The sequence below is a fragment of the Saccopteryx bilineata genome, chromosome 4, assembly GCF_036850765.1.
Source record: "Saccopteryx bilineata isolate mSacBil1 chromosome 4, mSacBil1_pri_phased_curated, whole genome shotgun sequence".
Classification (NCBI taxonomy): domain Eukaryota; kingdom Metazoa; phylum Chordata; class Mammalia; order Chiroptera; family Emballonuridae; genus Saccopteryx; species Saccopteryx bilineata.
This window is the reverse complement of record NC_089493.1, coordinates 195,218,282-195,244,793: the sequence shown is the minus strand read 5'-3', so window position 1 is coordinate 195,244,793 and position 26,512 is coordinate 195,218,282. Positions and strand designations below refer to the sequence as shown.

At 47.6% G+C, this 26,512-nt stretch overlaps 2 protein-coding genes across 3 annotated transcripts in view; one reads left to right on the top strand and one right to left on the bottom strand.

The window, feature by feature from the left end:
- The window catches only part of LOC136333758 (radial spoke head 10 homolog B-like), a 52,839-nt gene extending 46,792 nt beyond the window's left edge, over positions 1-6,047 (top strand). Inside the window, exons 19-21 of the mRNA XM_066273361.1 lie at positions 3,264-3,362; positions 4,268-4,487; positions 5,641-6,047. Of these exons, the coding sequence (XP_066129458.1) occupies positions 3,264-3,362; positions 4,268-4,487; positions 5,641-5,812 (491 nt within the window). The 3' untranslated portion in view covers positions 5,813-6,047. The remainder of the gene's footprint in view (positions 1-3,263; positions 3,363-4,267; positions 4,488-5,640) is intronic.
- Positions 6,048-7,178: 1,131 nt separating this feature from the next.
- CCZ1 (CCZ1 homolog, vacuolar protein trafficking and biogenesis associated) lies at positions 7,179-25,302 on the bottom strand. 2 transcript variants are annotated; one of them, XM_066273362.1, is made up of 15 exons: positions 25,107-25,302; positions 23,758-23,855; positions 23,567-23,660; positions 22,971-23,048; positions 22,037-22,084; positions 21,169-21,252; positions 19,966-20,141; positions 16,769-16,850; positions 16,282-16,343; positions 15,748-15,859; positions 15,443-15,476; positions 14,675-14,792; positions 11,429-11,587; positions 10,659-10,786; positions 7,179-9,006 (listed from the first exon to the last, which is right to left on the bottom strand). In XM_066273362.1, the coding sequence occupies exons 1-15, from the start codon at positions 25,212-25,214 to the stop codon at positions 8,951-8,953; spliced, it is 1,437 nt and encodes a 478-aa protein (XP_066129459.1). In that variant the 5' UTR covers positions 25,215-25,302; the 3' UTR covers positions 7,179-8,950. The 2 variants fall into 2 exon arrangements, with proteins under 2 accessions (XP_066129459.1, XP_066129460.1); XM_066273363.1 differs by lacking the exon at positions 7,179-9,006 and having other exon boundaries at positions 10,740-11,300; positions 11,403-11,587.
- Positions 25,303-26,512: the final 1,210 nt, after the last annotated feature.

Below are 26,512 nucleotides of genomic sequence, written 5' to 3'. Positions count from 1 at the left end.
GGAGCCTTGGCTGCGGGAGGGGAAGAGAGAGACAGAGAGGAAAGTGCGGCGGAGGGGTGGAGAAGCAAAGGTGCGCTTCTCCTGTGTGCCCTGGCCGGGATTCGAACCCGGGTCCTCCGCACGCTAGGCCGACGCTCTACCGCTGAGCCAACCGGCCAGGGCTTCTATGAACTTTTTAAATGGTGGTGTTGGGATTACGTATAAGTGAGATCATAAGTGTTTGTCTTTCATTGCTTGACTTCCCTCACTTAGCATAATACCCTCAAGTCCGTCCCTATTGTTGCAAATGACAGGATTTCCTCCTTTTTTATGGCTGAACTATTGAATATATGGACCACAACTTCTTCATCCGTTCCTCTGTTGAATACTGGGGTTGTGTGAATATTGTGAGTCCTGCTGCTATGAACAAGGGGCACAGATACGTCTTTGACCCTGTCTTTTCCTTTTCCTGTGGCTAAACACCCAGAAGTGGGATTGCGGGATGATCAGGTCGTTCTATTTTTTTTTTTTTTTTTTTTTCATTTTTCTGAAGCTGGAAACAGGGAGAGACAGTCAGACAGACTCCCGCATGCGCCCGACTGGGATCCACCCGGCACGCCCACCAGGGGCGAAGCTCTGCCCACCAGGGGGCGATGCTCTGCCCATCCTGGGCGTCGCCATGTTGCGACCAGAGCAACTCTAGCGCCTGAGGCAGAGGCCACAGAGCCATCCCCAGCGCCCGGGCCATCTTTGCTCCAATGGAGCCTTGGCTGCCGGAGGGAACGAGAGAGACAGAGAGGAAAGCGCGACGGAGGGGTGGAGAAGCAAATGGGCGCTTCTCCTGTGTGCCCTGGCTGGGAATCGAACCCGGGTCCTCCGCACGCTAGGCCGACGCTCTACCGCTGAGCCAACCGGCCAGGGCTGGTCGTTCTATTTTTAACATTTTGAGGAACTGCCACACTATTTTCCATAGTGGTTGCCCCAGTTTACATTCCTCCAGTATGCAAGGGGTCCCTTTCCTCTACATCCTCACCGAGTTGTTTCTTGTCTTTTTGATGATGGCCATTCTCATAGGCCTGAGGTACTATCCCAGATGGTTTTGATTTGCATTTCCCTGATTAGTGACATGTGGAGCTGCTTTTCATGTTCCTGTTGACCGTATGGATGTCTTTGGAAAGAAGTCTACTTGAGTTCTCTGCTCATTCTTTTTTTTTTTTTTTGGTATTTTTCTGAAGTTGGAAAAGGGAGGCAGTCGGACAGACTCCCGCATGCGCCCAACTGGGATCCACCTGGCATGCCCACCAGGGGGCGATGCTCTGCCCATCCGGGGTGTTGCTCTGTTGCAACCAGAGCCATTCTAGCGCCTGAGGCAGAGGCCATGGAGCCATCCTCAGTGCCCGGGCCATCTTTGCTCCAATGGAGCCTCGGCTGCGGGAGGGGAAGAGAGAGACAGAGAGGAAGGAGAGGGGGAGGGGTGGAGAAGCAGATGGGTGCTTTTCCGGTGTGCCCTGGCCGGGAATCGAACCCGGGACTTCCACACGCCAGGCCGATGCTCTACCACTGAGCAAACCGGCCAGGACCCCTCTGCTCATTCTTAAATTAGATTGCATTTTGTTATTGAGTTGTATGAGGTCTTTAGGTATTTTGGATATTAACCCCTTCTCAGACAGATGACTTGCAAACATTTCCTCCATTCTGTATGTTTCCATTTTGCTGATGGTTCCTTTGCTGTGCAGAAGCTTCTTACTGTCCCTAAAGCTTCTGTATGCCTAAATAATATAGATAATTAGTTTAGGACAGAGATGCCTGAGTGGCAGTGCTGACTGCCAGGAGAGAAACCTATCGGAGATTTAACTAACAAGTGACACTGAGGGGGTCTCATTTGCTTTGGTTTTTAAAGATGCTCAAGTTAGGTCCTGGCTGGTTGGCTCAGTAGATAGAGCATTGGCCAGGTGTGTGAAAGTCCTGGGTTCTATCCCTGGTCATGGCACACAGGAGAAGTGACCATCTGTTTCTCTTCCCCTCCCTCTCTCCCTTCTCTCCCTCTTCTCCTCTCACAGCTAGTCAAGCATTGGCCCTGGGTGCTGAGGATAGCTTGGTTGATCTGAGCATTGGCCCTGGACAGGAGTTGCTGGGTGGGTCCTGGTTGGGGCACATGCAGGAGTCTCTATCTCTTCTCAACTCACTTTAAAACAAAAAAAAAAGCCTGACCAGGCAGTGGCGCAGTGGATAGAGTGTCGGACTGGGATGCAGAGGACGCAGGTTCGAGACCCTGAGGTCACCAGCTTGAGCACAGGCTCATCTGGCTTGAGCAAAAAGCTCACCAGCTTGGACCCAAGGTCACTGGCTTGAGCAAGGGGTTACTCGTTCTGAAGGCCCGTGGTCAAGGCACATATGAGAGGGCAGTCAATGAACAACTAAGGTGTCGCAACAAAAAACTAATGATTGATGCTTCTCATTTCTCTCGATTCCTGTCTGTCTGTCCCTATCTATCCCTCTCTCTGACTCTCTATCTCTGAAAAACAAACAAAAAACCCTCAAAACCAAAAAAACAAAAACAAAGGCTCAAATTATAAAGAACAGAATAAAACCCTTATTCAGTCTCTCAAATTCCTCTTAATACAATGAATCCGTAAAGTCATGGTGCACTTTTGACTGATCACAGGAAAGCAACAAAAGATGACAGAAATGTGAAATCTGCACCAAATAAAAGGAAAACCCTCCCAGTTTCTGTAGGATGATGTGGCAGCATGTGTGCATGCACAGATGATGACGTAACACCGTGTATACAGCGGAGCAGCCCACGGCCATACCAGTGTAGATGTGGACGGTACAGAGGAAAGCTTAGTGAGTTCTGTGGCTCGCTAAATTCGAATCCGTGAACAAAGTGCAACGTGAATATCGGCGTGTTTATAACGAGGCACCCCCACATAGGAATAACATTACTTGGTGGGATAAGCAGTTGAAGAAACCGGCAGTTTGGTGGAGAAACCCGTTCTGGTAGGCCATCAGTCAGTGACGAGTCTGTAGAGGCTATATGGGATAGCTACCGAAGGAGCCCTAAAAAATCTGTGCGTGAGCCCACATCGAACTGCACTGAATAGGTATGAAACTGGGAGAGTTTTCCTTTTATTTGGTGCAGATTTCACATTTCTGTCGTCTTTTGTTGCTTTCCTGTGACCGGTCAAAAGTGCACCATGACTTTACGGACACACTGTATATATTTTTTCATAGTCGAGTCACTCTATCATTCTGTCTGCTGACTCCATTTTGTCCTCTCCCAGCTGCTCCTCAGCCCTGTCCACAGTGGCCGCCACCTTCATGCCTCTCCTTCTGTTGGGGTCACCCAGAGCCTCATGGTCTTCTTACTAAAGAAGAACCAGGTATGTTGGGCTTGAAAAGCAACACACCATCCAACCACTTGGAAACTGAATGCAAACCAAACAACAAAAAGCCCCACCAAAACCACAGTCCTCTATTCTTCTTAGAGAAAATAAAATCGCATTGCTGAGAATACTCAGAAAATTGAAATAGCTTAAACACCACCCAGAAGGTATGGTCAAAACCATAAAGTAAATCTATAGAATTAAACGTGTTCGCTATCAAACAAGAAAACATCGTAACTTACACGTGCAGCCCAGAACGAGGAGAGCAAGGAGAAAAGCATTAACAAAATAAACTCACAAGTGATATGTAAGAAAACAGAAAATATTAATGCTCATCGTGATATCTCCCGGAGAGCCCCGAACTACCGGGGCACTGTCTGCCCAGAATCAACTGTTTTACACCCGCTCCGCAGCGGGTCTCTGCGGCCTCTGGATGGCGAAGCCGCCTCCTATGCAAGCCTGCGCTGTTATTTACCTTCCTGTTCGGCTGGGAGTTCAAGGCTGCCCATTATTTTCTTAATGGGCACTTGGACACTGCCTTTAAAGACGATATACTCAAATGCCAAGGGTCTCCCCCCCGCTCCGAAATAGGGAAAGTGGTGTACATTTTCTAAAACTGTACTTTTAGGAAACAACAAAAAAGCAAGCTATTTAGAAAATAAAGCCCAGGTACCAGGAGACTCCAAGGAAATGGTGACAGTCACAGCTACGGCCGACCTGGTGATTCGGCCTCTCGGCCTCGTCCCAGGTCGTCCGAGCAGCTACTTCAGCCCCCCCCCCCCCCCCCCCCCCGTCCTCCAGGGGGTGGGGGAACCGCCACAGTGAGGGGCAGAGGGTGGGCACTGGCCCGGAGGTCACTGCAGAACTGAACGGAAGTTCACGGAAGTCCCACCTTCTTGCAGAGCAGAAGGAACCACTCGAGGACGAACAAAACCACAGTCCCGCCCCGGGCGTCACCAGCGTGCACCCGTGCGTCACCAGCGTGCACGTCTTCCTCGTGCACATCCTCTTCCAAGCACACAGGCACGAGGAGGCCCTCCGGGAGACGGCGAGGGAGAAGGGGCTCTGGCACACGGTGACGGCCACCCAGCTGCCGGCGGAGGACGGCGAGCTGGAGGCCAGGTAAGGAGCGCGCCGCGCGGCTGCACTCCCGCCACCGCACACAGCCCCCACCCTTCCTTCCGCGGGCTCTCAAGACCAGGACACGGCTTCCTAAGGGCGGCCTGTCCTCAGGGGGTCCCGACAGCCTGTGGCCACCTGTTCTCTCTCCTGGTTGTCCGAGATGGTGGTGACATCTGTGTCCCCAGGCTCACACGAAGAGGCAGGGCGATGCGGTGGCTGAGAGACCACAGAGCTCGACTGCCTAGGTTCAAATCCCAGGTGGCCCTGGGCAGGGTCCGCCACTGTGTGCCTCTGTTTCCTCGTCTGTAAGCCGGAGACGATACCCCATAGGACCATGGGGAGGATTCAGTGACCTAAGGTTTGGAAGGCGTCTAAAACAATGACTGGCACCCAGGGGGAGCCCCATAAAACTGCTCATGCACCTTTCTAGAGCCGCTGTCTGGGGACAGTTCTAGGCAGGCACGCTGGCCCCAAGGACAGACCCCTGCTTTCAGGGCAGTGGTGCATCTCAAGCCTGTAGGTCTGCTGAAGGCATTAAACTATTACATAAGAAAAAATACTATACTAAGAAGTATAGTATTTTCAAAAGGCTATTTACCAGCTGCTGGTTGTTGCAGAGAAGAATGGTTCACAAGTCCCTGTAGATCAGGGGTCCCCAAACTACGGCCCGCAGGCCACATGTGGCCCCCTGAGGCCATTTATCCACCCCCCCACCCCCCGCACTTCTGGAAGGGGCACCTCTTTCATTGGTGGTCAGTGAGAGGAGCATAGTTCCCATTGAAATACTGGTCAGTTTGTTGATTTAAATTTACTTGTTCTTTATTTTAAATATTGTATTTGTTCCCGTTTTGTTTTTTTACTTTAAAATAAGATATGTGCAGTGTGCATAGGGATTTGTTCAGTTTTTTTTTATAGTCTGGTCCTCCAACAGTCTGAAGGACAGTGAACTGGCCCCCTGTGTAAAAAGTTTGGGGACCCCTGCTGTAGATATTTTCTAGGGATCACTTTGTTTCCGGGAAAGCGATAACTTAGTTTTGTTGACAAAAACTATTGACATCAAGGTAGGGACTACTTTACACCCCACATATACCATAACGCTGGGAAATTATCAAGGAAAAAGAAAAAACACCCTGCTGTTTGCTTCTGGTAATAGGCTGAATAGCTTGCGAGAGGAAGAAGCCAGAAGACCAGAGTATGAGGTGGACATCATGGTGATCAAGGAACCGGTGGAGGTCTCTTCCTCACCCGTCACACCGAGCCCCCCGAAAGAGGACACAGTGGTGGCCCAATCCAAATCCATCATAACTAAGAGAAAGAAAAAGTAGAGGTTCCTGGGTTAGTGAAGGAGCCACAAGAATAAACAGTTGGAAAAGGAGTTTAGAACCAGTGCACTGTCACCAACTTCCTGACCAGCACAGGTGTCTGACTTCCTGTCCCGGCGTGTCTGAAGTTGCACCACCTGGGCCCTCTGCGTTCCGACTTTTTTCTAAGGCGGGGGTCACTGAAATGCCTGCATTGGACAACTGAGCTGAATGAAAATACATGTGTGTGGGTAGTAAATGAGTGTATATTCAGTATGATTTTTATTCAGTATGACTGGGGATCAAGCTTAGAATCTGATAAAACCCATCAGATACCAGCGGTGAGTAGATGCAGTTCACGAAACATTTCTTCAGGCTCCCTTCCCCAGAACAGCTCCTTTGCCCCTGGTAACCCTGTGTCCACGTCCCACCTGGCCTTCATACGCCGCCTCGGACGTGGCTCTTCTCCTGCCCCTTGCCCACGAGTCACAGCACTGCAGACAACATGGTGTGGGGCAGAGGCTGAATGACAGGACCAGGAGCTGGTGTGCCGTCGGGGTTAAATGAGTACTTGGTCTCTGCTAGAAAAATGTAAGAGCTAATAGTTTATTTTAAAATTTATGAACCATTTGACCAGGTTGTGGCGCCGTGGATAGAGTGTTGGACTGGGATGCGGAGGACCCAGTTTCGAGACCCCGAGGTCGCCAGCTTGAGCGCAGGCTCATCTGGTTTGAGCAAAAGCTCACCAGCTTGGACCCAAGGTTGCTGGCTTGAGCAAGGGGTTACTCGGTCTGCTGAAGGCCCATGGTCAGGGCACATATGAGAAAGCAATCGGTGAACTACTAAGGTGTCACAATGAAAAACTGATGATTGATGCTTCTCATCTCTCTCTGTTCCTGTCTGTCTGTCTCTGTCTATCCCTCTCTCTGATTCTCTCTGTCTCTAAAAAAAAACAACTATAGCCCTGGCCGGTTGGCTCAGCGGTAGAACGTCGGCCTAGCGTGTGGAGGACCCGGGTTCGATTCCCGGCCAGGGCACACAGGAGAAGCGCCCATTTGCTTCTCCACCCCTCCGCCGCGCTTTCCTCTCTGTCTCTCTCTTCCCCTCCCGCAGCCAAGGCTCCATTGGAGCAAAGATGGCCCAGGCGCTGGGGATGGCTCTGTGGCCTCTGCCCCAGGTGCTAGAGTGGCTCTGGTCGCAACATGGCGACGCCCAGGATGGGCAGAGCGTCGCCCCTGGTGGGCGTGGCGGGTGGATCCCGGTCGGGCGCATGCGGGAGTCTGTCTGACTGTCTCTCCCTGTTTCCAGCTTCAGAAAAATGAAAAACAAAAACAAAAACAAAAAACAACTATGAATCAATAAAAACACAATCTATAGCTTCCAAAGTAGCAGAAGGAAGGAAACCACCATCCAACACAAACCTGGGAAAAGGAAAAACAACAAAAAAGAAAGATGGAAACAGAAAACAGAAGATGGTGGGAGAAGTCCCAGGATGGCAGGAGTCACCTGGTGAAACAGGCTCAACCCACCTCGTCCCCAGAGATACTTAGATTGGGTTAAAAAATCAAAATTCACTTCACTGTTACTCTTTACAAGGGAAACATCTTCCACACAAAGCCATACTGAGGCCCTGGCTGGGCAGATAGGTCAGTCAGAACATCATCCATAAGCCAAGGTTGCGGGTTCAATCCTTGGGCAGGGAGGGCACATACAAGAACCAACCAGTGAATGCATGGATGAGTGGAACAACAAAGTGATGTTTCTCACTAAAATCAAAAATAAAATTTAAAACCATATAGAAAGGATAAAATATGAAAAAAGGATGTACTAGGAAAATCTAATCATGATGATTAGACTAGCAAGCAATATTTTAAAGGTAGACAAAATAGAAATTAAGGCAAACATCTGCATTATATGGATAAAAATAAAAATGAAAAAGGACCAACAACCAGAAGGATGCAGGCTCAGGTGCATCTCACGTGCTAGCCTTGCAAAAGCAGTCTCAGGGAAGAAATCCTGAGGGAAGAAAGGGATCAGGAAGAGAAACATTTAGTAAGGATATAGATAATTTAAGCAACTATTTATTGATAAAAAGTCTGAACTAACACAGAAACCAGAATGCAACAGAAGAAACAATGACTACCTTTTTGGTAGAAATGTGTAACAGTTTCAAATCTTACATCAGATACCTACTCTAATTACACTGCAATTAATGTCAGTAATGAATGCACACTATTAAGCAAGCCTCAGATCATGGAAAACTGAACCCATACAATCTTAAGTAACTCCTGGTTAAGAGGAAATCCTGACGGAAAGTTGTGAATTACGAAGTTGTGAATTACGTAAGACATTAAAGAGACTGCCAGCTGATGCAAAGTTTGCCCCCTCCTCCCTAACTCAGCAGGCTCATGCGGGTCAGGGGGAGGGGGAGTCTAGAGCCCCTGCTGGGACCAGGGTAGTTCCAGTGTTCTAAGGCCATACCTGGCTAGTTTTCACCTAAACTCCGGGATGTCCCAACCACTAAAGGTTAGCTTATGTTAAATAAAATTCAGCCGGCTCCATCCCAGCCGTCCGGCTGCATGCAGAGTGTGGTGACCTGGGAGTTCTACGTGACAGACAAAAATGCTTTATGTTTAAATCACACTGGGGCACCTTCACCAATAGGTCTAAAAATCACATCAGCACTCAAGAGAAAAACCAAGTCTAGCAATTACTTTGGGCAAATGCCTTAATTCACCACGTGAGGTCCAGTGACCATGGAAGGGACCCAAACTCTGAGAAGCTCTCACTGCTGGTCCCCCCCCTCCAGGACGCGCCAGGGACCCGCTGGCCAGTGTGGTCTATGAACAGGCGACAGGAGAGAGACTTGGTGCAGAACCAGAGTTTAAAAAACTTTACCAATTTATTAGTCTTATTTTCCAGTAAAATAGTTGCATAATGCCACAAAAGAATGGAATGATAGAGATGTAGCTGACTACCTGTAACCAATTCCACATAAATATTTAAAATCTAAAAACTTGAGGGGATCATCAGACTGAGTAGAAATTTGATTTCTTCAGAGCAAGTATTGCTTTACTATTGTCATTAATCCAGTCAATAAAATGACCAATAACTTGCAGTGGTAAACAAAACACTTGCTGAGTTGTTTTGAGCCGTGATCGGTCAATCCAAGAAGAAGATGTTATTGAACTGCGTCGCGCAAAGTTTCTTTACTTCCTCTGCGAAAAGAACAGAAAACAGTGAGCAAGAGGTTTTCACATAGCCTGACCTGTGGTGGTGCAGTGGATAAAGCATCGACCTGGAATGCTGAGGTCACCAGTTCAAAACCCTGCCCTTGCCTGGTCAAGGCACATATGGGAGTTGATGCTTCCTGCTCCTCCCCTTCTCTCTCTTTCTCTCTCTTTCTCTCTCTCTCTCTCTCTCTCCTCTCTCCTCTCTAAAATGAATAAATAAATACAAAAAAAAATTTAAAAAAAAAAAAAAAAAAAAAGAGGTTTTCACATAAAGCTTATATAATACACATTAGTACCTTAAATTCTTCTGGAATCAAGCTGGGAATAAGGAAATGTCTGCATTAATTTGGACCTTATTTCTAAGAAGCTTACGGAGCAACGAGGCTAAACCGAGAGAAGAAAAAGCCTCACGTGCCCACGAGACCTCGATGCTCTAACAGAGACACACTGCTTCCCTGGGCCCGAGGAAGCTCGAACCCGGCACCCAGTGTCTGACACCCATGGGTTAGCGGGTTAGAAGCGCAACTTCTAAAACCTTGAGAACTCTGATGCACACACAGCACAACACTCCAGCCGCGGCCACACGGGCATCGCTGTCTTAGTGCCCCTGCACTGAGCCGTGTCTGCACCGAGGTTTCTACTGCACACAACTATCAGTCTGTGTTAATAAAAGAGAAAATTTAATATGCCCTAGAAGACATGCAGAAGGAAACCTCACACCTAACCTTCCTCACAGGTGGCACTTGGGGTGCATGCCCCCAACTGTCCACTCCATGCTCAGGGTCTCTTACAGAGCCACAGAGGAGCCGGATGCAGTAAAGGCGACACCCCCTTTCCTCCAGGGCAACAGAACTGCCAGGATCAGTCAGAGCAGCTGTTTGGATCACTCTGAGCAGAGGACCAGAGCTGCTGCTTTAGCCCTTTGGCCGAGACGGAAGGACACGTCCGCAGTGTCACCCTGCTCTGCACACAGGCAGGTGGCTATAAGCTGCTACAGGGACCTGGCAGCTTGGCACCAAAACGTGTCTTCTTATTACAGGAAATAAAAATGACCTGTTTAGCCGGACCAGTGGTGGTGCAGTGGATAGAGTGTTAGCCTGGGATGCTGAGGGTCTCTGGTCTGAGTGTGGGATCACAGACATGACCCCATGGTAGCTGGCTTGAGCCCAAGGTCACTGGCTTGAGCAAGGGGTCACTGGCTCAGCTGGAGCCCCCTGGCCAAGGCATGTATGAGAAGCCATCAGTGAACAATTAAAATGCTGCAACTATGAGTTGATGCTTCTCATCTCTCTCCCTTCCTGTCTCTCTCTCACTTAAAAAAAAAAAAAGACCTGCTTAGACACAGTAGATAAAGCCTGGGGCTTTTTTTTTCCTTTAGCATTATAAAAAAAATAATTTTCTTTTGGGCAATGTCACGTTTCCCATGACACAGGAAAATTTCTTACATACTTTTTCGAGGAACTAAGCTACAGAAAACATAGAATGGATTCAGTGGTTTCCTTTAAGCAAAAGGGGCATCTGCTTAAAACCTCGCAGGCTGCGATGTTCTGTTTGGCCCTTCTCAGTACAGTGAAAAGACAGCAGTTTTTAAATATCAGAAGCATTAAAATTCTGCTCACACACCACGTCCTACTTACCATTTACTTCAATCAGGTTTGCATTTTTTTGATTCAAAATAACATAGAGCTCCCGCTGATCAGACTTTTTCCCAACAACCCAATAATCGCTCATGGCTTTCACAATGATCTCCTCGTCCTCATCCACCCTGCAAGACAACGGTTTCAGAATGCCATCGTTTATTACAGATATAGCCAGACTCTGAAAAACAAAACAATCTAAAATAAAAACAGGAAACTTGAGTCACGTGTGAGGGACCAGGGACGTCTGGGCCTAACGGTCAGTCCGGAAGTGGCACCCGGAACTGTGGTCTAGCAGGAGCCCCTTCAAGGGGCCCTGGGTGACTGGATTTTGAAGATGGTTCCTTTCGTGGCTCGGGTCTTATTAGGAAGGGGACGCCTTGTTTGAGGCGTGGTCAGAGGTACCTCGTGAATTTATCAGGAAGGGGACGCCTTGTCGGAGGCGTGGTCAGAGGTACCTCGTGAATCTATCAGGAAGGGGACGCCTTGTCTGAGGCGTGGTCAGAGGTACCTCGTGAATTTATCAGGAAGGGGACGCCTTGTTGAGGCGTGGTCAGAGGTACCTCGTGAATTTATCAGGAAGGGGACGCCTTGTTGAGGCGTGGTCAGAGGTACCTCGTGAATCTATCAGGAAGGGGACGCCTTGTCTGAGGCGTGGTCAGAGGTACCTCGTGAATTTATCAGGAAGGGACGCCTTGTCGGAGGCGTCAGAGGTACCTCGTGAATTTATCAGGAAGGGGACACCTTGTCGGAGGCGTGGTCAGAGGTACCTCGTGAAGTCACTGTTGATGTCCCCCAGAATCTTCATTAAATCCGGGTGAACAGACGTCAGCGACACGCTCGGCGTTTTCCTCATGTGAATTGTGCTTTTTTCTGCTAAATTCATGTGGTTGAAGTAGATAAACTTAAACTGGGGCTCTTTCTCAGACCTGTGAAAACAGATCAGTGGAATGGTAACATTCTGAAAGGATTATCCAGACTATATGACCATGTCGTTAAAGTTTGGAAGTCGTGTGGCTAAGCTCTGTATTTCCAAGGGCTGGGTCAAGTCAAGAATCTCAGTTAGGACGCAATAGGCTCCTCATTCATTAGTAACTTACTTGATATTGTGAGGTATTCGATACGATGGAGTTTTCCAGAGAGCTGAAGTATACTTTTTTAAAAAACACGTATTTAAATCATTTTATGATTTTCTCAATAAAAGTAAAATGTTTTATAATGGCACTCGGCTATTCCCTCACTGTGCCCTCACTTAAGCCAGTCCTGGGTCTGGGTGCAAGCCTGGGAGGCTCAGAGCCTTCTCTGCTTACGTCAGGGCTAGCAGCCACGTTCTGGAGGGCTGAGGGTGCTGGAAATCCGACCTCCAGATAAGAAGGGCTACTACTATAATACTTTACATCCAGGCGAAGAAAGAATGTGGATGATTTAGTTTCCAGGAAAATGAAGAGGGAGTTCTTATAAAAGCAGATTTTTTTTTTTTAAAGATTTTATTTATTCATTTTAGAGAAAGGGGGAGAGAGGGAGGGGAGGAGCAGGAAGCATCAACTCCCATATGTGCCTTGACTGGGCAAGCCCAGGGTTTCGAACCGGCGACCTCAGCGTTCCAGGTCGACGCTTTATCCACTGCGCCACCACAGGTCAGGCAGTTTTGTTTTTTTTTAAGTGAGAGGAGGGGGGAGAGAGAGAGAGAGACAGACTCCTACATGCGTCCTAACTCCTACATGGATCCACACAGTAACACCTATCTGGGGCCGATGTTCGACAAGCTATCCCCAGAGCCCAGGGCTGATACTCAAACCAGCTGAGCTACTGGCCGCAGGAGGGGAAGAGGGAAAGAATGGGGAGTGGGAGGGGGAGGGGTGGAGAAGCAGATAGTTGCTTCTCCTGTGTGCCCTGACCAGGAATCGAACCTGGGACGTCCAAATGCCAGGCTGATTCTCTATCCACTGAGCCAACCGGCCAGGGCCTAAAAACAGAACTTTCTAGTAGACCCCCTGAAACTAAGACAAGAATACTTACAAGAAAAACTGGAAAGACAAAATATTAAAAGGTGTTTGGAAAGAGTCGGAAATTTAGTTGTTTGGTAGACAGACTTCCACCCAACTTCAATTGGACTTAAAAAGTTACGGCTGTTCCATCTAATCCAGTGGTCCCCAACCTTTTCTGGGCCACGGACCGGTTTAATGCATTCAGAAAATATTTTCACGGACCGGCCTTTAGGGTGGGACGGATAAATGTATCATGTGACCAACACAAGCATCAAGAGTGAGTCTTAGACGGATGTAACAGAGGCAATCTGGTAATTTTTAAAAAATAAAACATCGTTCAGACTTAAATATAAATAAAACGGAAATAATGTAAGCTATTTATTCTTTCTCTGTGGACTGGTACCAAATGGCCCACGGACCAGTACCAGTCCGCGGCCTGGGGGTTGGGGACCACTGAGCTAACCCCAAACATACAGTCTGGCTTTGCTCTTTCCCTCGTTTATAAGATATAAACTCTTCTCAAACTGAAATGATTTCTTTTTCTTATTTAGGTAGCTAAGGCAGGCAGAAGCGGCCTCTTCCCACTCCCCCTTCCACAAAAGATGATTATATTTAAAAACACATAGAAAATAGTGACTTGCAGTGTACTGTTAATAAAAAAAAAAGCCCTCACATTAAAAATAACAAGGATCATCTTCATCCTACAAGCGTGTTAGTTATCAAAATTAACATCTAACAGCGCATTAGTTCGAATTAGCAAGCAGCCACATTTATCTGGTATCTTTTCCAAAGAGATAAAACGTATTCTTTTTAAACACAAAAGCATTTTTTTCCAAACATGAGATGATACACTCTTGCCTCCCCCCCCCCCCCCGTGAGTAAACAGCACCAATTTTATTGAAATGCAAGATTTACATGTGTGAGGACCAGGTATGTGAAAACCTTCCCAAACTGCAAAAGCAAGCCAGGAATAGGTTTTTCACAGATTTCTTCAAAACGACCGATAAAAAAGGATTGTAAAGAAATTGCTCACATGACAGAGGTTCCTTTTCTCATAACTATATGTACTCCTCACACCTTCTCAAATTTAGTATTAGAACTGGCTAGTGTATGTGAAGGAAACAGAAACTAAAGACTCGCATCTTTAAAATCACTGACGTGTTCGAAAATTTTCATAATACTGTAAAATACTGGAGAGGAAAACTGCTTTCCAATTGTTGGAGAATCATTATCCAAGGCCCCCTTTCTTCTGTGCTAGGAAATCCTAAGGAGAGTTCATCCTATTTGCAGAATAGGAGGTGCGTGCGTGAGCCACACCTGATCTGTGGTGTGTGCTGATGAGTTACCCGAGACCCATCCCATCTACCAGAAGCACACACACGACGGCCAACCTGGCCAGCCGTCTCCCAGGGAGCTGGGGAGGAAGGCAGCTACCCTGGATCACTCCTGACTTAGTGCGTAACCCAAAGTTGATTTAACCCACTTACGCGTCCGCTAAAATAAAACATCTGGCAGTCTCATGTCTTAGAACCAAGAGGAGTTTGACTTTGAGTTCCTGGGTGCTTGGGGAGCGCCTTTTGGGGCCGCCGGCCTCAGCACCAGGGCCCAGACAGCTTCCAGCACAGGCCGCTGCGCCCGACACGTTTCTGCACAGTAAGGCAGAGGGCGTTCAGTCTCTGCAGAGCCAGCCCTGCTGGTGACTGCTGCCAGTGTAAGTACCACAGCCGAGGCTGGTCAAGTGGCAGGTCAGATGGCCCTCAAGGCCCAGTTCACAGGCCTGGCTAGCACACCTCAACCCACATTCCTGCCGCACTCAGGGGAGGGCCAGCCCCAGGCGTCCTCATGGGGCAGAAAACTCAGGAGCACTTCCCCAGGACGCTCTGCAGACAGGACCAGACAGCGCACTGCCGTTCTCTGGATGCAGAGAAGATGTAAATGTTAACACCGTCCACATCCTCAAGGAAAAAACACCCTGATCTTCCAAGCCCAGGTAAGTGCTTGAAAATAAACACAAAGCAAAGTACAAACCCAGACACTCTTTTGTTGATGTGAAATTGCTCACAAATGTCGGATGCCAGCACTGTGAGCTGGGGCCCCACAATGCTGTCCAGTCTCCGGCAGAAGTCCAGCGTAGGCTGTAGAGAGGCTAACAAGCAATTAAAAAAAATACCAGTGAGTGTTATCATACTTTGTGTTAAAATGGTCAATATTCATTTTATATCGTCTTAAGAATAATTCTGCCATCTTTACTGAGTTAACAATTCAATCTAAACTTTTACTGGATCTGGGAAATAAAATAATTAAGTGATCAGATCTCCCTGTCTACTCCCCTCCTCCAAATATAAGAGAAACAGAAAAATCAAAATTATCTTTACAATAAAAAAAAAATTCAGACCTATCCCACTGGGCATGCTGATTTAAGCACGTCCTACGGGGCGGTAAACGGGCTTGTCCACCCCAAGTAGACCTAGAAGGTCAAATATTTAACAAACATTACACAGCACTCCCCGGCCACATTTAGTGCTTTTCAAAGACTACTTCATTTGACCTTCAGAACTCCTACTGAGACGGGTGCTACTGTGACCACTCCTGGTCAGGGAGGCAGAGAAAGGTGCCCAGGACTTACTGCTGACAAGTGGGGAAACCAGGACCTGCAGGGGTCCCAGACGGGGCCCAGGCCTAATACAGCCTCTGAGTTGCTTATGACAACCTAGTTCTGACTTAGGAATGCAGCATAGCAAACTGCAAGGAGAAAAGCTTTCTTGGAGGCTGAAATCAGATACAGGATGTACCTACCGTCAATCATAAAGCAGACGGCAGCACTCATGGCCTGGGAGGGAGAACAGACAGGTTACCACGCGCCGCAGAAAGGAAGAGTCCTAACCCCGTGCTGTCCCCTTGGGCGACTCCTGACTGGGACAGACCAGCTTGATCAGGATATTGTTTAGTCAACTAGAGAAATCTGGGTAGGGACCGAGCATTAGATGATATTAAGGAAGAAATGCTTATTTCGTCAGGTGAGACAGCAGCAGGGAGCTACATTCAACAGATGTCCTTGTTAGAGCAGCACACTGAGGTATTCGGACAGAAAAAGTTGTTACCTTATAAACGATTAAGTGGAGGGCTTCGTAAGTGTCGTCTGTATTTACAAAGATTTTGGGGAATCTGCATTTTGCTTCTGGATCATTAAGGTTCAAGGGTCCAGTCAGAAATCTGAGAAGTGAGCAGAGAGATGATTCAATTCAAGCAGGTGAATTATAAACGGGAATTTACAGGGTGGGTAAAAGTAGGCTGACAGCTGTGACCACATGAAACAGTTTTTCTTGTAGTATCATTTATTAATTGTATTACTTTCCACAGGAACAACTGTAAAACCTACTTTTGTCCCACCCTGTATGGACGGGGTGCATTCCTACGTAACATACAGCCGTTTTTTTGGAAGGCAGACACTGCTTGGAAAGTACCAAGTCAGAATATAAAAATATAATAGTATTAATTCACTGGTAACAAGAGAATTCCTTTGTTGATTATTGTCAACAAAAATAGCACAAAGGCAATTCAGGGTTCATGATTTTATGTCTACCAAGAAAGATAATAAAAACCCAAAGCTGTGTATCAAAGAACAGAAGTCCTACCTTCCGTAGTGCTGAAGATTTCCTGGCATTTCTGTCCTTATGGGAGAATCCCTTCCTGCCAACTGTAAACACATGTAATGTTGAGAAATGACTTATTAGATTATCTACTTTCAAAGCTTTGAGCAACAGCCTCCATATCTACGAGCTGGCTCCGTGCCACTTTTTTCTGCATCAATTTCCCATAGTCCTGCCCACCAGAAAAGGGAAGATTACAGATAACTCATTTTAGCCAGAACGATCTTAACATAATAACTTCACTCCTCTACTCAGTGAACTGCTCAATGCTACTGCCACTGAACGTAACAAGACGAAGAAGAGCTAACACACCGGGTTTCTGTGTTAAAGTGATACACAACTAAATAGATCTCACTGAACATCACACTGGTGGTGTGAAACAGGGAGCAGAGCTGCCCTGCACGACCACCAACCCTGCGCGAGACACACATGCCTGCGTACCTATCGACGCGGTATTAGCACCCGGCCGTACCTCAGGTTCGATGTGCCTTGGAAATAGGGATGTGGTGAGGTATTTGTATAAAATTCTCATGTCGTCTTGCTCCAATCCACTCCTGAAACATCAAACACTGTGTTAGAAGCTTGGAACTGGTCTTGTCTTCCTGCTGCTCTACGATCAAGCTCATCCTTCTCCTTTCACATTATGCCCGGCAGTCCTTTGCTTTGCCAGGGAGGCCCACGAGGGAAGGACTCCCACTTGAGTCTGGCACTAGATCCTGGGCTGAAGCCACTGCTGCGTAGTCTTGTGTTTTCTGCGCCATTTAAAGTAAAATGTCACAAGACTTGATGCTCCGGTTGGAGTCCACCCGGGACCCTTCAGGAAGCATCAATAACCACAACGCTCCACTTCAGATCAAAGATCTCCCTCGGCTTTCGGGGCTGCAGGGCAATGCCATGCTCTTTCGCTCGGCATCCGAGGAGTACTGGATGCTGAGGACCAGGAACTGATGCTACTCTCAGAAGTGGAGTGGGTTTAAATTCTCTGGAGTTCAGTGTAGGCAAAAAGGAGGAAGAGAAAGAAGCCAACCCCGGGCAAACCATCTAACCTGAAATGCAACAATGAACAGCATGTGGGAAGATTACTGTGAAACGAGCAGGCATCGGACTCAATTTGAAGTTTTTGTTTTGTTTTTTTTTAATTTTAAGACTTTATTTACTTTAGAGAAGAAAGAGAGAAGGGGGGAGGAGCTGGAAGCATCAACTCCCATATGTGCCTTGACCAGGCAAGCCCAGGGTTTTGAACCGACGACCTCAGCATTTCCAGGTCGACGCTTTATCCACTGCACCACCACAGGTCGGGCCTGAAGTTTTGTTTTAGGTAGAATAGAAATAGTTGATGAGTCTGTATTTGTTTTTTGTTTTTTTCTGTTCAGGATAAATTTAAAAATCGTGTGAGGAAAGCTACCTTCACATGAATCAAGCCTCCATCCTGTACGCCAGTGGCTGTCCCCTCTTTTCCCGCTAAAACCATGTTAGAAGTGGTCTGTCCTGTCAAATGGGTGCTTCCCACCTCCCTGGACCCTCCGCTTTCTGTCTCTCCCCCACCACCTCGCTCCTTTCCAGGTCCGACCCCACGTCTGGGCCACAGCTGAAGCCAGGAGCCCTGCACCCTCAGCCTGGTCTGTCCCGTTTCCTGCCCAGGACAAGGAGGAGTTCCGGGTCCACAGGGAAAACCGGAGGGGAAGCCATGGAGGGGAACACGGAGGCTGGTCCTGCCCATGACAGCAACTCTGAAAGTGTCTCACAGCCAACCAGGCAGACGGAATTTCCAAATCAAACACATGGCAAGGTCACCCACTGTTTTTCTTTTTGCAGAAATAATTGAGATAAGGTGGGGGAGGGGGAGAAAAAAACAGCTTCTGAACTTTCTCTTTCCTTTTAAGACATAACTGTCAGGGGGAGGGGCTGTTAAGGATCGGCTGATGACAGTGTGTGAAGAACCGGGCGCTGGGCAGGTGCTTCCGTCGCTGCACCTCCAGTAACAGTGGCTGCTGGGCACAGCTGCCTGCTCAACACTTGAAATGCAGCTGGTCGGATGGGGGGGAATGTGCACTGGATCTCTGAGCTTTAGCACAAATGCAGCGCCTTACACAGGCAGCTTGCATTATATTCTCACCGGACGGTGCTGCTCTAGACCAGAGGACACTGCGCAGACAACGCCCTAGGACAGGAAACAGCGCAGAGTTCCTTAACTGCTCCCCCTGTGCACTGCGGGCAGGGCTCTGGTCTCACGACTGCCCTGGAAACCTAATGCTAGGCGTGCAACACTTTGCGCTGGTTTTCTGAGTAGGACTGTTTTCTGGGTAGGTTTGCTGGTTTCTGGGTAGGACTGTTTTCTGGGTAGGTTTGCTGGTTTCTGGGTAGGATGGTTTTCTGGGTAGGTTTGCTGGTTTCTGGGTAGGTTTTTTTTTTTTTTTTTTTTTTAATTTTCCTGAAGCTGGAAACAGGGAGAGACAGTCAGACAGACTCCCGCATGCGCCCGACCGGGATCCACCCGGCACGCCCACCAGGGGCGGTGCTCTGCCCCCCAGGGGGCGATGCTCTGCCCATCCTGGGCGTCGCCATATTGCGACCAGAGCCACTCTAGTGCCTGAGGCAGAGGCCACAGAGCCATCCCCAGCGCCCGGGCCATCTCTGCTCCAATGGAGCCTTGGCTGCGGGAGGGGAAGAGAGAGACAGAGAGGAAAGCGCGGCGGAGGGGTGGAGAAGCAAATGGGCGCTTCTCCTGTGTGCCCTGGCCGGGAATCGAACCCGGGTCCTCCGCACGCTAGGCCGACGCTCTACCGCTGAGCCAACCGGCCAGGGCCTGGGTAGGTTTTTTAAAAGAAAAAAAAAAACACAACAGTGCGCTGCAGCCAGCTGTTCAGAGCACAAAGCATCAGCAGGCGACTCCCGCTCTGCCCACGGAGAGGCGTGCCCAGGGGTAGGGTCTCCGCCAGCTCTGATCACAGCAGCGCTCTCCTGTGTCTGCCGCCCTGTCCCTACCCCTGCTCCCCTACAGGAGCAGATGACGTCATGTCCTATTATAGCTATGCAAGATGGTCCATCTGCAAAAAGTTATTATAACTGTATGGCAATATTCAACAATCTCAAATTAAAAAAAAAAATCAAACAAGTTCTTTCTTTAGAACAGGGGTAGTCAACCTTTTTATACCTACCGCCCACTTTTGTATCTCTGTTAGTAGTAAAATTTTCTAACCGCCCACCGGTTCTACAGTAATGGTGAGTTATAAAGTAGGGAAGTAACTTTACTTTATAAAATTTATAAAACAGAATTATAGCAAGTTAAAGCATATAATAATTACTAAGTACTTTATGTCGGATTTTCACTTAAGTTTGGCAGAATAAATCTTTATAAAACAACTTACTCTAGTTCAATCTATCTTTTTATTTATACTTTGGTTGCTCCGCTCCCGCCCACCATTGAAGCTGAAGCGCCCCCTAGTGGGCGGCAGGGACCAGGTTGACTACCACTGCTTTAGAACAAATAGGCAAACACACACATGAAGCCAACAAAACCCTGCAATGACAGGCCCAGTGACTCAGGACCCATCAGCGGCTCAATGACAGGCCCAGTGACTCAGGACCCATCAGCGGCTCACAGTGGACAGGACGCAGCCCTCTAGTGCTCAGAAGCGCATGTGTCCTCAAGCCTGAGGCTGCACCTACCAGATGAGCTGATCGTTGTACAGAAAGGCAGTGTACTTGACTACGCTCAGGCTTTCCTCCATCCTATTGATAAAGGACTGGATTTTCAAATAAGTCATTTTATCCAATGGGAAGAAGCTGATTCCACCAAAAATGTCAAGAAGATCACATGACTGCAGGTGCAACGTTTGCAAATACTGTAGAAAAAAGAAGGCATGGAATATTTACTAGTAAGTACACTGAATGCGGTCCTCTCTGACAACTGAAAACAACTAGTCCTGATCTATAGCACAATGCAAGGACACACTAGCAAACAGCACACTAACAAGTCAGCAGGTAGGGCAATAGGGGCCTGTGTCTGAAATCAGTACCATTTTCAGAATAAGTGTTCATGTTTACTCAGTGTTGTGGTTTTATCTCTGAAGTATTTAATTCCTTGTATTAGTGCTCTTCAAATTAGGTGAGCCTCATTAGGGAGGCACCCAGCTTTATAATGGACACCACTTAGGGCCTTCTTACACGTGGTCATAGAAGGGCAATAAACCCAAGAACGGGAATCAGGGGAGAGCACGAGAGTGAATAATTAGCCACTGAAGTGAAAAAGCAAGAAAAGTAATTCACAAAAATAATTTAGAAATTGGTATCAAAGGGAGAAAGAAAATTGAGCATGATTCTCCCAGACAAGCTGAGTTTGAACAGAGGCGGGGTGAGCAACGCAAAATTCAACTCCAGTGACGGAGAAGGGCTCCCACTGAGGGACGTTCGTGCGTCACTCCGCAAAAACCACACAAGGAACTGCTAACATGATAAAGTCTGTGCCCCAGCCAAAAACCTTCACCTTGAGTCAACACTGTTCAGTGGACAGAATCAATCGGTAAGAACGTGCAGCTCAGTGAAGAGTTTCAATTTTGCCAACTAACCAGCCCACCACACAGTAAGTTCAACTCTTGAGTCAGCTCACTCTGACCGCTGCAGGGGAAACGGATGAAGCCAAAAAATGTCTCCAGGAGCCATGCACCGATGCTAAAGGGCTCTGGTCCTACCCCCAGGGGAGGACAGTGAGTTTCCTCACTGGGAAGGTTCGGCCACAGTATATCTTAGGCTTTTGGCCACTTTCAACTTCTGGGGGGGGGTTTTGTATAGAAAAAAGAAACTTGTCTGTATAGTTCTCTAAAGGTTTGTCTAAACACTACCAAGATTATAAATAATATTCAAAATACTTACCCGATGGAAGAATTTCTCTAATCTTTCTTTTAGAAGCTTGACACCTCCGTCTTCCATGGCTCTCAGAAATGTACCATTAAAAAGCTAATGGTATAAAAGATTTTAAAAAGTCAGTTTTCTATGCCCTTCAAGTACCCAGAATGACAAGTTCTTATACTTTTAGATGAATTGTTGTAAGTCACCAAAAACTTAATGCACTGTTAAGTGCTATAATTTTTACAAAATCATCTAATCATTTTAATCTCAACTCATACCTAAGTTTAACTTTTTTTTTTTTGGACAGGGAGAGTCAGAGAGAGGGACAGACAGACAAGAAGGGAGAGAAATCAGAAACATCAGTTCTTTGTTGTGGCACCTTAGTTGTTCATTGATTGCTTTATCATATGTGCCTTGACTGGGGGACTACAGCAGAGCGAGTGACCCCTTGCTCAAGCCAGCGACCTTGAGCTTCAAGCCATCGACCCCACGCTCAAGCCAGATGAACCTGCACTCAAGCTGGCAACCTCAGGGCTTCGCACCTGGGTCCTCCGCATCCCAGTCCGAGGCTCTATCCACTGAGCCACCGCTTGGTCAGACCCTAAGTTTAACTTTATAAATAATATCACCAGACTTCTTAAACCATACAGTGTGTATTTTCCTCAAGAACCTGGACTGTCTTGTTTACCACTGGGGATACAATTTGTGGTCCAAGGCCAGGAAGAGAGAACAGAGAAGAGCTCAGGCCTCAGCGACAAGTGTCCATACAAACTCAGTACTGTTCCAAAGGCTACCAACAGATACACCGGCACCTTCCAGTCATCTAAAGGATTAAGAATCATGTAAACAGGGGTGACGGGCTAGCGTCCATGCAGAAGGCAGCCCGGCTTACCTTGTACATGCTGTAGCACTGCTGGAGAACCGAGCTGTAGACCTTGTCCTACAAACGACAGAGACGGAGCACAAATCTCAAGTTGAAAGGGAAAACAAATTCTGTGACAGAGCAGAGATACAGCGGCGCTTGGCAAAGCAATACAATGCTTGTAAAACCTGCTCCCGCAACAGCTGTGTGCTGAAAACAGCAATATTTAAACTCAATTATAAACCAGTAAGCCTAATTTTAGGAGGGAGTCAAACATAGATAACGAGGAGAAGGTATCAGTGAGACACGGTACATCCACATTTTCGTAAGACTGTACTAATGTCAATAGTTGACAGGAAAGCCTCCCTTTGTGGACACCCTGAGAACACACTTCTGCAAGGCAGCACAGCTTTCAAACTGACCCAGTCAGTCATTCAACATTTCGTAATACACTTTTTTCTAAAAACATGAAAGAGGACGAGTGGATTAAAAAGCTTTGGTACATTTATACTATGGAATACTACTCAGCCATAAGAAATGATGACATCGGATCATTTACAATAACATGGATGGACCTTGACAACATTATATGGAGTGAAATAAGTAAATCAGAAAAAAAACTAAGAACTATTATGAATCCATACATAGAAGGGACATAAAAATGAGACTCAGGGACATGAACAAGAATGTGATGGCAACAGGGGTGCGGGGTGGGGGGAGGGGGTGAAGAAGGAGAGAGGGGTTGGAGGAGGGGAGGGGCACAAAGAAAACCAGATAGAAGGTGACAAACGACAATTTAACTTTGGGGGAGGGGTATACAGCACAATCAAATGTCAAAATAATCTAGAGATGTTTTCTCTCAACATATGTACCTTGATTTATCAATGTCACTGCATTAAATTTAATAAATAAATTTTAAAAATAAAATATCTTAGTGTGTAAGTTAGACAAAAAAAAATATTACCAACAACTCTTCCTCTTGGTATTCAACAACTGGTTTTCCATCTTTGCTTTGCTTTTCAATTATAGGATTCCGAACAACCTATAAAATTCAGTAAACTGAAATTATACAATGGATCAATTATATGTGTTACATTTCCCCCAAAATTTAAATATTTGAGCATGCCACAACACCAGAAACACACTTCTCAAAACTTCCCTGAGGCCTGACCTGTGGTGGCGCAGTGGATAAAGCGTTGACCTGGAATGCTGAGGTCACCGGTTCAAAACCCTGGGCTTGCCTGGTCAAGGCACATATGGGAGTTGATGCTTCCTGCTCCTCCCCCCTTTCTCTCTCTCTCTCTCTCTTTCTCTCTCTCTCTCTCTCTTTCTCTCTCTCTCTCCTCTCTAAAAATGAATAAATAAATAAAATTAAAAAAAAAAAAAACTTCCCTGAGAACAAATACACCGAATGTGAATTTGATTTCAAAATTGCAACCAATTTTATTGTAATTCTACTTCGATGCAATAGCCACAAGACTTTTCTAAATTCCTAACAGTAAAAGATCACCCACAACTTTGCTATACAAATTCAAAAAGATGTACTGTGTATGTAAGTACCATGACCATCCAGAAATTTTCTTCTGGTTCATTGAAGAACTGTCTATTCTTCTGTGTATGTAAAGATTTTGCAGGTTTTGATGGGCTAAAGGTCCTAAAAGAGTTAAAAGAATATGTTGGGGACAACTCTCCAGTTTAAGTGGTAAGAATTCACTGACTAAGCTATGCAGAAGCACATTTAAAGGCATTACCTTGTAAACTGTACAATAGCTTCACATAATCCAACATTCCTAATTTTTTCATTCTTCTCTACTTCATTTGGATAATAAAACAAAATTTTATTTTCTTCCTAAAGTACAAAGAAACAGAATCACAACAGTAAACATTTTTTTATCTTAGCTGTTAAAAATGCTGTTTAATGTCAACCTCTTGTGTCATATATGCTATAGGCAAAACAAACAAAAAAGAAGTCCCAAAGCAAAAAACCCTTTTTTAAAAAAAGAATGAGCTTGCCTGATTAGGCAGTGGCACAGTGGATAGAGCTCTGGCCAGGGATGCAGAGGACCCAAGTTCATAACCCCGAGGTTCCCAGCTTGAGCGTGGGCACACCAGCTTGAGTGCGGGGTCCCTGGCTTGAGAGTGGGATCATAGACATGACCCCGTGGTCGCTGGCTTGAGCAAGGGGGTCACTGACTTAGCTGTAGAACCCCCCCACACCACCCGCACATATGAGAAAGCAATCAATGAACAACGGAGGTGCCACAAGAAAGAAATGATGCTTCTCATCTCCCTTCCTGTCTGTCTGTCCCTATCTGTCCCTCTGTCTCTAAAAAAAATAATGATCTCACTGTGTAAAACGCTTATCAGACTGAAAGACAATTGTGATACATTAAGTCACCTGTCATCTGAAGTAGCACTACTAGACAACTGTTTGGAGTTCTTTCCTCGTGCTAATTTGTAAAAAATACACCAACGCCTGTAAGAAATAAGCGTGGGCGTGTGCAAGTGCATAGGCTAATACCGCCCGCCTGCAAAATTAAACCCAGCAGGTTCACGGACACTTAGCCAGTCTTTTAAAGGACTGATCGGCTGCCAACAAAACCTAGCTCCGGATATCCTTTGAGGAAGTCACCGTCGCCAGCTAAAACATCAACACAAAACTCCTGCCACTTATTTATTTATGTAGGACTACATCGGAAATCCTTCCGAGGGTCCTCCAAGTCTGCATCGCTCTTCTTCCACGCTTCTCGTCGGGGACTTCCCGCAATAAAGACACAAGCTCGTTCTGAATCACTCCAGGATGAGCACAAAGGAAAAAAAGACTCAACCCGCGTGGAGGAATTCGTCTGAAGAACCTTCTATTCTAGACCCAGGCGCTGACCCGGGACCTGAAACAGATCCCACCCGCGCGGTCCGGCCCCCCGCCGCAGGCGTCTCACAGCCCCGCGCACACCTGGCGCCCGGCAGTCTCGCCAATGCGGCTCGAGGAGGGCAGAGTGGCAGGTGCTTCCCCGCGCTGGGCGGGCCAGGGCCGCCTCGGGGTACGTGCACCCCGCGGCTCCCCAGCCGGATGCCCGCCCGGCGGCCCCACTCCGCCTACCTCTCCCTCACGCGGCCCGAAACGCGGGTTGTAGATAAAGAAGCTCAGCAAGGCCGGCGGGAACTGCTTCTCTTGGGCAGTCCCGACCCCAGCCGCCGCTGCCGCCATCCCGGCCCGCTCACCACCCCCGCCTCGGGAGCCTCTGCGGGTCCGGAGACAGCCGCCGCTGGGAAACCGCACTTCCGCCTCGCTTGCGGCCGCCCCGGAAGTAGTCGCCACCGGCCCGGAAGTAAAAACACGCAGCCGAGTGTCTTTTTCTGACGCGTTCGTCTGGGTTTCTTCCTGGGTAGGCGTTTCTTATGTTAGAGGTAAGGTAAAGGTGAAATGTATTTGCTGTTGTTTGCGCCCAGATTTGTGTCCTGGATAAAAAGGGAGGTCACTTGCTTAACGAAAAACGGATGGAGCATAGCTTTTTGTAGAAGGGAGCGTGGAAGCCCAAAAGAAGCCCCTGCGTTCATTCAGCCGGAGAGATGTGCACTTCAGCGTCCCGCCGAGCATTGAAGGGTTTTTTGTTGTTTTTATTTTTATTTTTAAATCCCAGTTTGAGAGGCCTCAGATGACCATGAATGAAATAAACCGACAAGACTTTGCACTTTTCCTCAACTCCTCTGGCTCCAGGCAGAAGAAAAACTGCCCCAGAGCTGAAGGCGCCGCCCTGGGGAGGCGCCGCGCGTGTGCCTGGCGGGACCAGAGCGTGGCTTCCTCCGGAGTACCAGTTCCCTGGGCTCGGCACACAGGGCATTGCCCTTTGCAGCTTTTGGAATTCCCTTGCTTTTGAGTCCTGTGAATTGTAACACCGTTGGGATGGCTTGTTGCTTCTAGTAGTTGGAGTTCAAGCCCCTATAGCCCACTGCTTGGCCAAATTCAAGAAGACCTCGGTTTTAGGCTGTCTCACGTCCACCCACTGTTATCGGTGTCAATTCAACCAAGGAGTCCCCCATTTTGGGGTACAGAAAAGGGGGGGAGAAGTTATTCAGTACAAACATCTCGACTGTGATACCGCACAGCTGTGGAACAGCAGGGCTGTGGGCAGAAGTGGATTAAGGTCGGTTGAGTCCCTGGGCGCAGAAGAAAATATTGGGCCCCTGTCATTGGAGAAAAGTGTCAAGTTGGGGTTTCGCGGGACCCTTCAGAAGTCGGGGCCCATGTGGGTGCACGCCTGGTGCACCCGCCCGTTAAATCTGCCCTTGGCTCTGGGGCAGTTCAGGTGTGAGGCAGCCCAGTGTTGTATTGATAGCTTGGCCCCTCTCTGGCAAGGTAGCTCTGGCTCCACAACCCTCCACTCCAGCGAGACTCCGCTGCGCAGGTCCACTCTGGTCTGGCCAGCAAGACGACTTAGGCAGTACAGGACCACAGAGAGAGCCTTCCCCGAGTCAGAGGGAAGCTAACTTTAATATAGAGCCCCT

What these genes read in the sequence shown, in the direction of transcription:
- CCZ1 (XM_066273362.1), bottom strand. Translation starts at nt 25,214, where the DNA reads ATGGCGGCAGCGGCGGCTGGGGTCGGGACTGCCCAAGAGAAGCAGTTC. An exon ending in TCGGGCCGCGTGAGGGAGAG is followed by an intron (nt 23,856 to 25,106) that starts GTAGGCGGAGTG and finishes TTTGTACTTTAG; the next exon opens with GAAGAAAATAAAATTTTGTT. An exon ending in AAAATTTCTGGATGGTCATG is followed by an intron (nt 23,049 to 23,566) that starts GTACTTACATAC and finishes TGAATTTTATAG; the next exon opens with GTTGTTCGGAATCCTATAAT.